The sequence below is a fragment of the Chiloscyllium punctatum genome, chromosome 28, assembly GCF_047496795.1.
Source record: "Chiloscyllium punctatum isolate Juve2018m chromosome 28, sChiPun1.3, whole genome shotgun sequence".
NCBI classification, from domain to species: Eukaryota; Metazoa; Chordata; class Chondrichthyes; order Orectolobiformes; family Hemiscylliidae; genus Chiloscyllium; species Chiloscyllium punctatum.
In genome coordinates, this window is record NC_092766.1 from 8,927,102 (window position 1) to 8,944,358 (window position 17,257).

Consider the following 17,257-nt stretch of genomic DNA (forward strand, 5'->3'; position numbering starts at 1 on the left):
CTAGTCCAGTACTCTGCTTTGTTAACCAAGCTGTCAACCTGTCCTGTTACCTTCCTCTGCCCCTGCACCCCTGCAGGATAGAATTGTTCCCTTCATTTTGAACTGTATCTGTGCTCTTCCTACTAAAATGAATCACTTTGCATTTCTTTACACTGAACTTCATCTGCCCGCTTGCCAGTGTCCTTTCAAAGCTCCACATTGTCCTCCTCACTATACATTCATTCTATCGTGTACAAATTTTGAAAATATGTCCCGTGTATACACTCATTTAAACAGCAAGTGACCCAACACTAACCCCTGAGAAACTCTACAACCCTTTCTCCAGCCCAACAGCATCCATTAATCTGTCACTTGGCCAACTCCTATCCTTGTTGTAGCTTTGCTTGTGAACCTGGTTGTATCAAATACCTTTTGGAAGTCCAAGCATGCCACCATTCGGTATTTCACCCATTGATCCTCTGTGTTACATCGTCAACAAACCTCCCAAAAAGTTAATGATTATTTCCCCTTGTGAAAACTATTCTGACTTTCTTGAATTAATCTACATTTGTCCTTCTGAATATTAACTTTGACCTGAACTATTGCTTCCCAGCATTGAAGTTAAACTTACTGACCTGAAGTTTCTGGACTTATTATTACACGCTTTTTAGAAGAATTGCAATTCTCCAGTCATTTGGAGCCACTGCTGATTCAAAGGAAGACTGAAAAATTATTGCCAGTGTCTCTACAATTTCCACGCTCACTTCCTACAGCCTGATCCACTTTAATTAATGACAATCTCTCGATTACCTCGTACTCACCAATTTTAAACCCATCGAGTTTTTTTATCCTGCATTGTGTAACAACTACCTCCTTTGTAAAGACAAACAGAGTATCTTTGTTCATCTTCCTTTGTGCTAGGTCTGACTCTAGAAAGGATAGAGGCAGTGAGGGAGAAGGGGGTATGGATAGCAGGAGTTAGGGAAAGGACAGAGGGAGAGAGAGGGGTATGCACAGTGAGAGGTAGTTCACTTTGGAAGAAATAACAGGAATGCGGAGTACTGGGCTCATGGTAAAATTATTGGCAGTGTAGATGAATAGAGATCTGAGTGTCCAGGTACATAAATCCCTGAAAGTTGCCATCCAGGTTGATAGGGTTGTTAAGAAGGCATATGGTGTGTTGGCATTTATTGGTCGGGGGGGATTGAGTTTCAGAGGCACAAGGTTATGCTTCAGCTGTACAAGACACTGATTAAGGCCATACCTGGAGTATTGTGTCCAGTTCTGGTCACTGGCTTATAGGGAGGATGTGGAAGATTGGAAAGGATTCAGAGGAGATTTACTCAGATGTTGCCTGGTATGGGAGGAATGTCTTACAAGGAAAGGCTGAGGGAAGTGAGGCTGTTTTTGTTGGAGAGAAGAAGGTTGGGAGATAATTGAGATGCATAAGATAATCAGAGGGTTAGATAGGGTGGACAGTGAGAGCCTTTTCCCTCAGATGGTGAAGGCTAGCACAAGGGGACACAGCTTTAAATTTGAGAGATGATAGATATAGGACAGATATCAGCGATGGTTTCTTTACTCAGAGAGTAGTCGGGGTGTGGAATGGCCTGCCTACAACAGTAGTAGACTCGCTGACGTTAAGGGTATTTACGTGGGCATTGGACATATGGATAATAATGTACGGTGTAGGTTAGATGGGTATCAGATTATTTTCATAGGTCGGCGCAACATCGAGGGCCGAAGGGCCTGTACTGGGCTATAACATTTTTATGAAAGGGATATGGCTAGCAGGAGTGAGGGGGAGAGAGGTGGGATGGGGGTTGGATAGCAGGAGTGAGAGAAAGGCCCGAGGTAGAGAGGAGGATGAATGCTTGCCTTCATTGCTCAGACCTTTTGTGTTGAGATTGTAGGGGATGTTGGTGAGGCACCTTTTTGATACCTGTGTCCAGTTGTGGTCGCCCTGTGATAGGAAAGGTATTATTAAACTGGATAAGATTTATCAGGATATCGCCAGGTTTGAGTTATAAAGCTAGAATGGGACTTATTTCACTGCAGCATAGGAGGTTTAAGGATGACCTTACAAGTTTTTAAAATTTTGATGGGCATAGACAAAGGTGTTTAGCAAAGGTATTTTCCCTGGAATGGAGGAGTTCAAAACTATGGGGTATATTTAACATTACAGGTGAAAGATTTTAAAAAGACGAGGGCAACTTCTCCACACACGAACTGTGTGTAAAGTGAACTGCCAGAAGAACTGGTGGATGCAGGTACAGTTACAACATTTAAAAGACATTTAGATAAGTTATGGGTAGGAAAAGTTTGGATGGGTTTGGGAAAAGTTTGGATGGGTTTGGGCCAGGAGCAGGCAGGTGGGACTGGTTTGGTTTGGGAACATGGTTGGTGTAAGCTAGTTGGACCAATATCCTGATAAATCTTTCCATTCTGTTTATCTATATGATTCTATAAATAAAAAAGGGACAAGTTAGGCAACTTGATCTGCAGGATGACATTTCCACCATGGTCACAAAACCCTTACCAGCATCGAGTGTGGTAACACCAAATGGATGGCTGCAGTTCAAGAAGGTAAATCACCACCAACGCCGTCACCTTTTCAAGGGCAGCTAGAGTTAAGTGATAAATGTTGGCCTAGCCAGGTCCACCCACATTTCAGCAACAGCAACAGCCACATCTCACAAACGAACAGAAGCTGGGGGTAAGTTGGGACCTGGAAAATCATGTCACCCCCAGAAACCATTGGATACCCACCCACAACCAACCCTTCCAAAAATCTACAGAATACAGCTTTCATCAAATACTCTCAGGACATGGATAAAATGGGGTTGAATATAAATTAGAGCTTCCTCTACCCTGTCCCTATGAAACACTCACAGAACACTCACACCCACACAGCATTTTGATACAAAGTGTACCTTGTAAAACTTCCTCAACACTCTCCTTGATTTGTGTTTGTTGCTTGTGATAGATCATTTGGGCACTATTGGGCTGGAATAATACAAGTAACATCCATTCTTCCAAACGGATCCATTACTGACCTGAACAAGCAGGTTACTTTGCACTTGTTGCTTTGTGTTCTCGTTTTCCTTGCTGCCTGGCCAGCACTTAACTGTGATAGTGTGGCTCCAATAAAGCTCCCTGCTTCCAAACTTGTCACATTTCCCACCCTGTCTGAATGGTTCATTGCAAAAAGGAATGATCCAGTTGAAGGAACTTAAGTTTCACCGTCACACCTCTGAAAGGTGCCATCCTCTCAACATACAATAGGGAGAGTCAAAATGTAAGTACACATTGGTGCAGGTAAAATGCCCTTTATACAGAAATGTAATAAATGTCTCTCTTCACTGCCTGTCACCCACAATTCCCAGCATTTGTCAGTCAGCAGTGACTGGTCAGCACAGACGTCTGGTCAATGTGGCTCAACTAACAGCCAGGAGTGGGGCTATCACGCTGCCCATTCCTTAATCTGAAATGCTGCTGAATGGAAAAGGACCAACTTCAGAATTTGTATCAACAACAAGACAACAAAAACTAGAAATATGGTTTATTTTAGTATATGTTTATTTTCAAAACAAAACCCAAAGCTTTAAATAAAGTGCATGTAAATATTTGTTCCTTAGGCCATGAGTGAGTTTGGTGTCAGTGAGAAGCTGGAATCAGAGAGGGGCACTCAGCATGGTCAGGCTACCTCAATGTACAGGCAGCCCCTTCCCTCAGTGTTCATGTGGTTTCAGATCAAGATAAGAAGAGATTTTTGGCCCACGCCAATGTGGTAAAGCAATCCAGGTGATACCATCTGTTGTGATCTAGGTCTGCGTTCCAACCCAAACTCAACTGCTAGATATCTGACCATACACTGTTATCTCAGCTCATGTAAGTCTGTGTTTCAGATTTGTAAATGCATGGGGCTATTGTGAAACAAATAGCTCCACCATATGGGTGGGAGCTGGATGTGAACACTGGTCCCAGCACTCCCTGGTCCTTTGACGGTTTACTACATGGACTGGGGGGAGGAAGAATAGAGTCAAATCAATGTGAATGTATGTTTTGGGTTACTCGGTCCACACTAGTGTCAGGGAACCTACTCGCTGGTAGTTACATTTGCTCATTCCTTGTTATGTTTGAACTTTGACTCCCTTTGTGCACATAAGGCATCATTTCCAGCGTGTGCTTCTTGTGACAAGGTGGCAGCTGAAGTAGAGGAGGTATGTAGCAGGCAGCCTCATTGGGGTGGGGTGAGTGGGCTTGGACTGAGTGAAGGAGGCTGGGTTGACATTAGAAAGGAACAGTCTTTGTATAATGCAGTAATATCCACCATACAGATTGTGTCTAGTTCATCACAACCTCTGTAACAAATCCTGGCACCCCCTGCCCACCGCCCACCGCCCACCGCCCACCACCCCCATACCCCAGCCTAGTCCCAAGAGTTTTAGACAAGGTGACATCGCCCCTTTGAGGGTCATTTGCAAACTGAAAGAAGCTTCGAGGAAGTGCACAGCGGTCAGACCGTGTGAGGGACTGTGTAGATATGTCTGCGATTCCTGACGCCGAGTGTACAGGATGTTGGACTTCAGCGCCTTCAGCCTCACTCTTTCTTCTCATCCTCCTCCTTGTCCTTCTCATCTTCCTCCTTTTGTTTTCTCTTAAAGAATCCACACTGTAAGGAAGAAAGGTTTCTTTTCAATACTGATGAAAGAAATACTTTTTCTGCTTTGGCCTTTTCACTCCTCCCATTCCTTGATCTTTCAGATGTACGTCCCATCACCCCTTCAGAGACAGGGAAATTGATTCAGGCTAACACCAGCCCACTGCCTTTTAATCACATTACCCAAAAGTAATGTATTAGCTGCAAGAGCCTTTGATACCTCTACATTTAGTGGTATATGTCCAGCTCTGCCCTGTCTATCTGTTCTCAAAATTCTGCAGAGAGACTGAGAAGGTGATAGAACTGATGGACTGTTGATAATGTGTCACAGGATCTAGGACTGGTTCCCAGGGGAGGTTGACATTTTATAAACAGTGATGGTTGGGCTGTTACTGAAATGGGACGTCTAAATAGGTTAAGTAAGAAATACTGAGTGCAAATGCTCCTGTCATTGAGAATGGAACCTAGCGCAAAGCTGAGAGACAGACACTTAGTCATTTTCAGAGTAAGTTGTAACTTAGCTGGTATGAGAAGGAATGATGAATGATCATAGATCCTGAGGATGGTGTAACTGCCTCAGCAAGCAGCAGAGAATTTATCACACACTTTATGAATTGGGTTTTGTAATGGTGGGGGGAGTGGCTCACTGTACGTTCTTGTTTCATCATATTGGAAGGTCACATCAGCCATCTCACAAAACCCACATTCTCTGCCCTCCTTTTAGAAGCATGTTTAATTGTCTCTTGAACCCAAATGTATTCCAGCATTCCCAATAACTGGACCATAAGACTATAAGAGCTATGAACAGGACGATGCTGTTCAGACCCTCGAAACGTCTCTGCCATTCAATAGCACCATGGCTGATCTAAAATTCCTCATGTCCACTTTTCTGTCCTTTCCCCATAACTCTCGATTCCCGACTGATAAGAATCTATCTATCTCAGCCTTATATATCCACAAGGACTCTGCCCCGACAGCTCTCTGTGACAAGGAGCTCCAAAGACTCCCAACCCTCTGACAAAAGAAATTCCTCATCATCTCAGTCTTAAATTGGTGCTCTGAGACTCTCTGGTCCTAGGCTCTTCCATGAGGGAAAACATTCTTACACCCTTTACCCTGTCGAACCCCTTAAAAATGTTTCAGTGAGATCACCTCACATTCTTCAAAACTCCACTGAGTCCCAACCTGTTTAACCTTTGTTGATAACTCGTTCCCTCCAGAACAAGGGTCATCCTACTGAACCTTCTCTCTGAATTGCCTCCAAAGAAATAATATCTTTCCTTAAACAAGGGGACCAAAGCAGTGCACAGTACTTCAGATGTGATCTCACCAGCACCTTCTACAGTTACAGTAAGACTACCAGCTCTTATTCTCCAACTCCCTTGAATTAAGGGTTGGCATTTCATCAGCCCTTCCTGATTACCTGCTGTCCCTGTGTGTTAGCTTCCTGTGTTTTGTTATAAGTACTCCCAGGTCCCATTGTGTTACAGCTTTCTGTAGATTTTCTCTATTTAAATAATATTCTGATCTTTCCTATCCTCTTCCAAAAGTGAAAACACATTTTCCAACATTATATTCCATTTGACAACTTTTTGCCCACTGACTTAATCTATCAATATCTCTCTGTAAACTGTCTGTATGTCTTGCACAATTTGTCTTTCCACCTGTATAAGTGTTTTCTGTGAATTCGGGTACAGTACGTTAACTCCCTCCCTCCAAGCCATTACTGTGAACAGTTGTGGTCCCAGCAATGAAATCTGTGGAACCCCACTGCTCACAGATCACCAACCTGAGAAGGAACCCTTTATCCCACTCACTGTTTGCTGCCCATGAGCTTGTTCTCTCTCCATGTCAATATCCCAGCTCCAATACTCGGGGCTCTTTTGTGAAGTACCTTGTTGAACATTTTCTGGAATTCCAAATACAACACAACTGGGTCCCCTCTGGTCGGGCCTTCCTAGAATTAGTCAGAAATGAGTTTTGTTTCATGAAGCTGTTCCCATGATTTTGTTTGATTAGATTATGGTTTCCCAAATGTCTGCTATTGCTTCCAATAGTTTTCCAACAACAGATATTAGGCTAACTGACCTACAGTTCATGGTTTTTGACTTCCTTCCCTTTTGAAGAGAAGTGTGACATTAGCAGTTTTCCAAACCTCTGGAAAATTTCCAGAATCCAGCAAATCACAACCAGTGCATCCATTATCTCTGCAGCTGTCTCTTTTAGTAGTTACAGAGATAGTGGATCCCAGGATGCAGGCCATCAGGGGTCTTTAGCCTCATTAGTTTGCCTAATGGTACTTCTTCATTGACAATGCTTAATTTGTCTCTTGTATTCTTTCGTAATAATGAACACGTTGACCTTCATTCTCTTTCACTCCCCCGTATTTTCACATTGATGATGGGCTCTGAGCCTATGAACTACAGCAGAGACATCTACCTTCCACAGAATGAAGATAATGAGAGCCAGCAGCAGAAGCCCTCCGAGTGTGCTCCCAATGATAATCCACAGAGACACAGCAATCACCACTGGCTTGATCAGCTCTACGATCACCTAGACAACAAATCAGACACATCAGCAGGCAAGCAATCAGCTCCATTCTACACTACCTGACTCCAACTGGGAGGGTTCAATGGGGAGACAGTGTAGAGGGAGCTTTACTCTGTATCCAACCCCGTGCTGTCTCTGTCCTGGGAGGGTTTGATGGGGGACTGCAGAGGGAGCTTTACTCTATATCCAACCCCGTGCTGTCCCTGTCCTGGGAGGGTTTGATGGGAGAGTGTACAGGAATCTTTACTCTGTATCTAACCCCGTGCTGTCCCTGTCCTGGGAGGGTTTGAGGGGGGACAGTGTAGAGGGAGCTTTCCTCTGCCTCTAACCCCATTCAGTTGCTGTCCTGAGAGTGTTTGATGGGATAGTGTAGAGGGAGCTTTACTCTGTATCTAACCCTGCACTGTCCCTGGGAATCAGGTATGGAATCTGTCCAAATCCCACACCAAAGCAAAGTGAAACTTGGTATCAGAGTGCACACAGCTCCCCTTCCTCTCTCTCCAGTTTACCGAGGTCTTGTTACCTATCTTAATAAACCGGTTTAAAAGCTGTCAGAATGTAATTCACTCCCCTTTTCATTCCCAGTTTAGTTTACAGGAAATTCTCCTTACCTCTCGATAGCGAGCTGACTCTGCAATTGTCAGAACGTGAGGAGTTTGTACATCCAGAGTTAGCGTAGTGACAATTTTCAATGATCTGAATTTCACCTGGAAGCAGAGGGTTTGAAAGTGTCAGCATGTGCTCGAAGCCAACGTGGTAACTAGCAGCTAACAGTAGTGAGGAGAGTCATGGACAGAATTTACAGGAAAGTGGAAGAAGAAAATATAAGTGTTTCAGTTTTGTTGAAATGGAAAGGCTCTCGTGAGGCTTCATGGTGATAATGTCATAATGCAGCTCTGCAGTTCCACAAGGAATTGGTCAATAATCTGTCTGGGTGATGAGGTACCTGTACATGGACCCAGGGTTGGAGTGGTATTGAGCTGAGCTGTGTCAAGCTGTTCCCACATAGATCTATTGCTGACAGCATTTCCACACAGAGTAATGAAATCTTGTTGATGTAAGTGAATAAGTGTGTGTGTGTGAGTAAGTGAGAGCGAGTGAGTCAGTGACTCAGTGTGAGTGAACGAGTGATGTGTGTGTTGGGGTGTGTGTGAATGTGAGTGTGTGTGCGTGAGTTGGGGAGGGAAGGCAGTTAAAAAGAACCACAAACTTACTGTCCTGAAGAATTTGCCATACAGCATGTAGCCAATGTGAATTACCACCTCCTCACTCCTGTCGACAGTATTCATATGGCAGGTGAAAATGCTGCACCAGGAATTACTGCAGTCCTGTTGGTGTGAACACAGGGATTAGAATCATCTTCACTGATGATGATTCGTTTTTTAAAAGTTCACTGAGTTTCCACTGTATCCTCGAGACCTCCCAAGGTAACATAGCACCAAGCCACCGTTGTAACTGGACCTGGATCCACTACTTCCTCTGGTAGTTTGTTCCACATATGAACCACCCTCTGTGAAAAAACTTTGCCTCTCATGTCCCTTTTAAATCTTTTTCCTCTTCCATTACAAATATGCCGTCTTGTTCCAGCCTATTGAGGCTATCTTTCTAACTCAAACCTTCCATTCCCAGCAACATCCTGGTCAATCTCTTCTGAACCCTCTCCAATGTAATACTATCCTGTCTATAGCAGGGCAACCAGAACTGTATACAATACTTGTTACAACAAGGCAGTAAACCCTTCTGCTGATTAAACCAAACACACAACAAAGCTCATCTTGCCTCATAATCTGTTAAAGTATGAGTGACAGAGAACTCCCCAAATTCCACTATTTAAAGAAATAAAAATCAATTTTATTCTTTAAATTTAAAAGTGAACATTAAACAATAAGTATTTACAACTCTAAGCTTTTTTTCTCTTAGAAGTTTGTTATCTACCTCCAATGCTCTAACAATATACTGTTCCAATAAAAGCCCCTATTAAAATTACATCACTTTAATTTTCAAAACCACCTAACAGCTGTCATTGTCAGTGTCTGCCTTTCAGCTACAGATCTCCCTGGGTCGTCTTTGGTCTTTTGCCGCAAAGATGTTTCATATGAAAAAGGTACCATTCATAGAGTGTGTTTGGCCTTTATTCTGACCATGGCAGTTGGTTGCTTTCTCTGGCTAACTCTCAAAATGTCTGCTTCTTTTATACCCCAAACATCGGATTGTCTCATTGGTTCGATGTTGTCAAAAAAGAGTAAAATTCAAATTTGATTGGCTTTAGTATCCTGGGGCATAATTTAATCTGATTAGTTAAATTGGAATTGTTGTGAAAACATAGCAACCAAAAGTCAGGTTTTTGTTTCATCGCCAAATGTTACGTATTTTCAATTTTCTGGTATAGTCTGAGACTGCTAGTCAGTCACATGACAGGTGCCTACAAGCTCTCAGTGCAAAACAGCTTTCACTCTCTCTTAAAGGTACAGTATACACCTTCAACTTCATAACACCTCCCCCCTCAAGAAAAAGCAAACCATCATAATGAAAAGATGACTTCATTTTTTTCTACTTCTTAACCCCATTACAATGAAATACATTGGTATCTGTTCAATTTTATCTATACTTGATCGGTTAAATCTGTGATAACACATCTGCTATCATACTCTTATGACCCGGAACATGTAAAATTGGTAAATTAAAAGTCTGTAACATAAGACTCCAATGCAAGTCTTATATCTTTGTCCTTAAATTGTTCTGAGGATTGTGATCCGTGTACACAACTGCCTCCGACACATCGTTCATGATATAAACATTAAAATGTCGTAAGGCCAATACCAAACTCAATAATTCCTTTTCAATGGTAGAGTATTTTCTCTGGTGGGTGTTAAGTTTCTTTGAAAAGTAACCAACTGCCAGTTCAATTCCATCATCACCTTCCTGTAGCAGTACAGCTCCAGCTCCTGTGTAGTTAGCATCAATTGCAACTTCGAAGGGTTTCAAAAAGTTTGGTGTAGCTAAAACTGGTGCAGTGATTAATGCTGCGTTTAAATTGTCAAATGCCTCCTGGTATTGTTTTGTCCACCAAAACTTTGTGTTCTTCATCAGCAAATCGGTTAGCGGTGGGAACAAACCTCCAGTAGAATCTGCTTAGTCCCAAAACGTGAAGCACCTCTTTTTTAGAGGTTGGTCGAGGAAATTCCTCGATGGCCTTCGTATTTGCATTCCTTGTTGTCTGTTGTGAAGATGTGGGTGGACTGTACCTTTAAGAAAGTTATTAGCTAGTAGAACTACCTGACAGCATCAAGTGTTGAAAACAAAAATATACTGTAACATTTGGGCGAACAACTCGATTAGCTGGTTACCTGGAGACAAAATCAAATTCGAATTCAACCAATCAATTTAAATTATACCCCAAAATACCAGCTTCAAATCAAGTTTGAATTGAGTATATTGATAATCTTAAAAGCCAATGACACAATTTGATGCTTTGGGGATATAAGACCAGGGAAAATTGAAGAGTTAGGAGGAGAATTGCTAAATCATCAGCATGAAAAGACTGCCTGAAAATAGCTCTTTTAAAAGTACCTTTATCAATCAGTAAGCTGTGAAGCAGAATCCCCAAGAAGAGGGAAAGAAACAACAGGAATACAGAGAAGAACTGAAAACCGCCTGGGTTCTGAGATAAGAAGTTTTATTTTATAAATCTTAATCAGAATTTTTATTGGACTAGTATTACAGAGGGGAAATCAAAAGATAGGTTAGAGGAAGGAGTTGTAAATAGTTGTTAATTAATTATTCTCAGTTATTTGTTAAGAAATAAAGTTGTTAATTTTTACTTTAAGTAGTTCTTGGCCTCTTGAATTTTTACAGAATTATTGCACGGGATAAATCTTTTCTGTGTTGCTGGTTTAAATTGAACAGGAGGGTTTACCCTGTGTCATAACATGACCGATGTTATGTCCCAAGAATGTCACCTCTGCTTTCGCAAATTTTGTTTTCTTTAAGTTTATTACCAGTTTTGCTTCTCTTAATTGTTCGAAGAGCTCTGCCAACTTGTACCATGTGATCTTTCCAGGACTCACTAAAGATCACCACATCGTCCAGATAGACTGCACAGATTGCTAACCCAGCCACAACTCTGTTCATGAGTCTTTGGAATGTGGCAGGTATGTTCTTCATTCCAAAGGGCATCACTTTGAATTGATATAGTCCATTTGGGGTTACAATCACAGAAATTTCATTTGTTTTCTGTGATAAAGGTACCTGCCAATAACTATGCAGTAAGTCCAACTTTGTAATGTAACTGGCTTGTCTAACTTTCTCTATACAGTCCTCTAATCTTGGTATTGGATATGAGTATGATTTTGTCACGGTGTTGACCTTGTGATAACCCACACAAAATCGTTGAGTCCTGTCAAGGTTTGGGAACTGACACAATCGGCGAACCCCACTTGCTCTGACTCGGTTCGATGATAGCTTCGTTGAGCATCACATCCACTTCCTTCTGGACTTGTGTGGTTTTGAAATGATTAAGTCTGTAGGAGTGTTGTTTTATTGGAACAGCATTCCCTTCTTCTACCTCATGCACAATAGCATTAGGCCTCCCCATCTTATTCCTGTATATGTGCTCAAACTGCTGCAATAAACCTTTCATTCTGCGTTCTTTGTCCTGAGACAGATATTGAGGCCAAAGAGTGTGTTGCTGGAAAAGCACAGCCAGTCAGACAGCATCCGAGGAGCAGGAGAATCAACTTTTCAGGCATAAGCCCTTCATCAGGAATGAGGCTTGTGGGTTGAGGGGGGGAGCTGAGAGATAAATGGGAGGGGAATGGGGCTGCGGGGAAGGTAGCTGGGAAAGCAATAGGTAGATGAAGGTGGGGGTGAAGGTGATAGGTCAGAGAGGAGGGTGGAGCAGATCGGTATGAAGAAAGATGGGCAGGCAGGACCATTCAAGAGGGTGGTGCTGAGATGGAAGGTTGGTACTGGGATAAGATGGGGGAATGGGGAAATGGAGAAACTGGTAAAATTCACATTGATTACATATGGTTGGAGGGTCCCAAGGTGGAAGATGGGGCATTCTTCCTCCAGGAATCAGGTGGTTAGGGTTTGGCGATGGAGGAGGCCCAGGACTTGCATGTTCTTGGAGGAGTGGGGAGGGGGAGTTAAAGTGTTCAGCCACGGAATGGTGGGGTTGGTTGGTGTGGGTGTCCCAGAGGTGCTCTCTGAAACGATCTGCAAGTTGGTGTCCTGTCTCCCCAATGTAGAGGAGACCACATTGAGAGCAATGGACACAATAGATGACGTGTGTGGAAGTACAGGTAAATCCCTATCAGATGTAGAAGGATCCTTTGGGGCCTTGGATGAAGGTGAGGGGGGAGGTGTGGGCACAGGATTTGAATGTCCTGCGGTGGCAGGGGAAGATGCCTGGAGGGGAGGGTGAGTTGCTGTTGGGGGTGGAACGTGGATCTGACGAAGGAGTCGTGGAGGGGGATGGTCTCTCTGAAATGCAGCTGGGGTGGGGAGGGAAATATATCCCTAGTGGTGGGGTCTGTTTGTAGGTGGCAGAAATGTCGGAGGATAATGCGATGTATCTGGAGGTTGGTGGTTGGAATGTGAGGACCAGAGGGGTTTGGTCCTTGTTGCAGTTGAAGGGGTGGGGTTTGAGGGCAGGGGTGTGGAAAGTGGAGGAGATGCACTGGACAGCATCGTCGACCATGTGGTAGGGAAAATTGCAGTCTTTAAAGAAGGAGGCCATCTGGTATGTTCTGTGGTGGAATTGGTCCTCCTGGGAGCAGATGTGGTAGAGACAGAGGAATTGGGAATAAGGGATAGCATTTTTACTGGAAATAGGGTGGGAGGACGTTTAATCCAGACAGCTGTGGGAGTCGGTGGGTTTGTAGTAAATGTCCGTGTTGAGTCGGTTGCAAGAAATAGAGATGAAGAGGTCCAGGAAGGGGAGGAAGGTGTCTAAGATGGTCCAGTGAACTTGATGTCAGGGTGGAAGGTGTTTGTGAAGTTGATGAACTGTTCAAATTCCTCGTGGGAGCACAAGGTGGCGCCGATACATCATCGATATAGCAGAGGAAGAGGTGGGGAGTGGTGCTGGTGTAACTACGGAAAATGGACTGTTCTACGTAACCGATGAAGAGACAGGCATAGCTGGGGTCCATACGGGTGCCCGTGGCTACCCCTTTGGTCTGGAGGAAGTGGGAGGATTGAGAGGAGAAATTATTGAGGGTGTGGACCAGTTCAGCCAGTTGAATGAGAATGTCAGTGGAAGGGTACTGGTGTAACAGGAAGAAACAAAAGGCTTGGAGACCTTTGTTGTGGTGGATCGATGTGTATAGGGACTGGATGTTCATGGGAAAGATAAGGCATTGGAGGCCAGGGAAACAAATGGCATGGAGGAGGTTGAGGGTGTGAGTGGTATCCCGAACATAGATGGGGAGTTCCTGGACTAAGGGGGACAGAATGGTGTCAAGGTATGTGGAGATAAGTTTGGTGCAGGCAGGAGCCAAGACGATAGGTTGACTGGGGCAGTTAGGTTTGTGGATTTTGGGTAGGAAGTAGAATCGAGCAATATGGGATTCGTTGACAATGGGGTTGGAGGCTCTGGATGAGATTGCGGATGGTCTGGGATATGGTGGTTTGGTGGTGGAAGGTGAGGTCGTGATTGAATGGGCAGCAGGAGGAGGTATCCTCACTTTCTCCTGAGACAGATAGTTTACTAACCCTATCCCACTCCTCAAGGTCTTCCTCACTGTTTAATGTACTTTGAGGCCCATCAAACTCCATAACATCTGGATTTGACTTGGGGGCAGTAACTAACACTTGTTTCTCCAGTTCCTTCTCTCTGTTATAATAAAGTTGCAACAAATTCACATGACATACCCGATACGGCTTTTTCTTATCCGGCATCTTTATCAGACAGTTTACCTGACTTAAGTTTTTCTCAATTTGATAGGGACCACTAAACCTGGCTTTGAAGGGATCTCCTACCATTGGTATCAATACTAATACATCATCCCCATGGGAAAATGTCGAAATTTCAGAGATTTTATCTGTCACCTGCTTCATTCTATGCTGTGTCCTCTTCAGGTGCTGTTTAGTTAATCTCTCCTTCACCTCCAATACATAATCCAAGTGTGAGATCTCCAACTTCGGCCCTGTCAATTTCTCTTTAATTAATTTCAAAGGGCCTCTCATTTCATGTCCGAATATTAACTCAAAGTGAGTAAACCGAGTAGACTAGTTTGGGGAGTCTCTAATGGCAAACAATATGAATGGGATACCTTTATCCCAATCACTCAGGTAACCCTGACAGTATGTTCTTCAGGGTCTGATGTCACCTTTCCAAAGCTCCCTGGGATTCAGGATGATACACACTGGATTTAAAGTCAAGTATACCTAAGCTAGCCATCACTTCCTTAAATAGCCGAGCAGTAAAACTAGCCCCTTGGGCTGACTGAATCTCTCTGGGTAGCCCATACCACATGAAGAAAGCTATTAACTTCTCTGCCACTTTTTTTGCCTTAATACTCCGTCATGGAATTGCCTGCACAAATCTGATAGACACATCCATTATAGTTAACAAGTACTGGTTCCCACTTTTAGTTCTCGGGTGGGGACCTACACAATCAATTATAACCCGCGTGAAAGGTTCTTCGAATGTGGAAATTAGCTACAAAGGTGCTGGTTTTTATTACCACCTGTGGCTTACTTACCATTTGGCATATATGACATATACAGCAAAAGGTAACCACATCCTTGTGCATTCCAGACCAATAGAAATGTTTTTTTTACCTTAGCCTGAGTCTCTTGTACTCCAAGGTGACCTCCTACAGGTAGTTCATGTGCTACCCGTAACACTTCCTGCCTGTATACTATTGGCAACGCAATCTGGTGTAATTCGGTCCATTTCTCCTCTGCACTAACTTGGCGTGGTCTCCATTTCCATCTTAGCGTTCTGTCTTTCAGATAATAACCCTCATGATTATCCTCTGCCTCCTTTTCGGAGGTACGTATCCACATATATACCTTTTATTGTGTTGTCTTGCTGTTACAAGTCCCTTAGCCTTTCAGGACTAAACACTTCTGCCTGACCCTCTGCCTGTTCAGGTTTTTCCTGCACCGTTACGTCAAACAGAATATCCGCTAACTTGAACCTCAACTCCTTCGTCTTTCTCTTTATTTTTCGCTTCATGCTGTGACTTATGATAGTGAGATCTTGTTACTACACAGTCTGGGAAAATACCAGGATATTTCTGTTTTAACTCCTCACTTTTTTGGTCTTCCTTGGGCTTCTCCACAAAGGGTGTCATTCCCACCTTGGATCCTGCCAAATCATTCCCAAGAACAAACTGAATTCCTGGAACTGACACCCTGTCAATCACACCCACTGTTACTTCCCCAGTCTTGAGTTGGCACTCCAACCTGATCTTACACGGGGAATGCTAAATTTCTGTCTGCCTATCCCAAATTACCACTGTCTCGGGCAACAGGTTGGAGTGCAAATATGTTCATCTCTTTTTATTTGAGACTGGTTAGATCCTGTAACTCTCAAAATTATAACTTCTTTCCCTTCTCCCCCTGTTCCTTCTGAGTAAACTTTACCCACAGAGGTGAATCCTTTGTACAGATCGGGTACTAACTCCATACCCAGCCCCTGCCTCGGCTGTGTACTCCCCTGCAGCTCCTCGGCTCCTCTTGGGATTTCCTTTACTACCTTCACTAATGCCACTGGTTTAGCTTCTTCTACCACATCTTTTCCCAGAGTGCCTTTCTTTAACGACCAGCACTGTGACTTCACATATCCCACTTTACCACAGTGGAAACACTTCCTTCCCACCCTCTTGGGCTTCTTTTTTAACCTGTGGTAAACAATTACTAGTGTTCTCTACTCGTTGTTTTGTAGTGTAGGGTCTCCCCTTCTCCCAATTTCTATTCTTACCAGAAGCTGACCTTTCCTTTACGCACCACTGTATTTTCACCTGCCTTCTCTGCTGCTCTTCTCACTTCTTGAACTTTCTATTCACCCACATGAATTCTTACCATCTCTGGAAGTGAGTTTTTCAACACCTCCAGCAGAATAAACTCTCTGGAGGTTTTATCTATTTTTACCCATCTATCAAAATGACGACGTTTAGTACTTTCGAATCCAACCTAAGTCTGACCTGGTTCCTTCTTTATGTTTCTGAACCGCTGAATAGGTGTTTCTGGTACCAATTCATAAGCACCTAAAATAGCCTGTTTAACCTCTTTATAATCTCTTGACCCCTCATCTGACAGTGCGGCAAATGTCTCACTAGTTTTGCCGACCAGTTTAGTCTGAACTAGCATTACCCGTAAGTCCTCTGACCACTCCATCTGCCTAGCCAGTTTTTCAAATGAAATAAAGAAGGCTTCGACATCTTTCTCATCAAAATGTGACAGTATTTTAACATATTTGTGTATATCACTACCTTCTCTCTTCATCTCCATCCTATTAACAACTTTGCTAAGTCGCAACTTCTGAAGTTGAAATTCTCTCTCTTTCCTTTCCTCTCTCTCTCTCTCTCTTTATCTTCTAACTCCATTTTCTTCAATTGTAATTTAAGTTTTTCTAACACTACTGCACTTGTCTGTTTCTCTGACACAGCTAAGTGTTTGAGTAACTCCCTTACAATTTCTGCTTTCCTTTTGTCCTTGGTTAAGCCCATTTCTAACCTCTTCGTTAATTCTAAAAGTATGGCCTTTTTCTGTCCTTCTAAAATTTCTTGGCAAATTTCAAAATCATCTTCAAACCCCAGAACCCCTTTAGCAATCTTAATTTCTCTCAATTTTAATTTAACCAACCACAAGTAACCAACATTAAACAAATTGCCTCACCTATGTTTTATTTAAAGATCTAGGACACTAATCAGCAAGTGTATAAATCAGCTGGGATCTGTCGTACCCTAAATCTATTCAAATCTGTGTAAATCTCAGACTGATTCTGTTTAAACCTGTCCAAATCACAGACCCGAGCCCCCAGACTGTTACAACATGGCAGTGAACCTTTCTGCTAATTAAACCAAACACCCAGAAAAGCTCACCTCACCT

The 17,257-nt window shown here is 43.1% G+C and overlaps 1 protein-coding gene across 2 annotated transcripts in view; it reads right to left on the reverse strand.

Moving 5' to 3' along the window:
* Nucleotides 1-4,404: 4,404 nt before the first annotated feature.
* LOC140453984 (integrin alpha-10-like) overlaps nt 4,405-17,257 on the reverse strand; it is a 98,557-nt gene continuing 85,704 nt past the window's right edge. For both annotated transcript variants that reach the window (XM_072548894.1, XM_072548893.1), the window contains exons 20-23: nt 8,407-8,520; nt 7,804-7,899; nt 7,082-7,195; nt 4,405-4,654 (exon numbers count right to left, since the gene is read on the reverse strand). In XM_072548894.1, the coding sequence (XP_072404995.1) occupies nt 4,583-4,654; nt 7,082-7,195; nt 7,804-7,899; nt 8,407-8,520 (396 nt within the window). In that variant the 3' untranslated portion in view covers nt 4,405-4,582. The remainder of the gene's footprint in view (nt 4,655-7,081; nt 7,196-7,803; nt 7,900-8,406; nt 8,521-17,257) is intronic.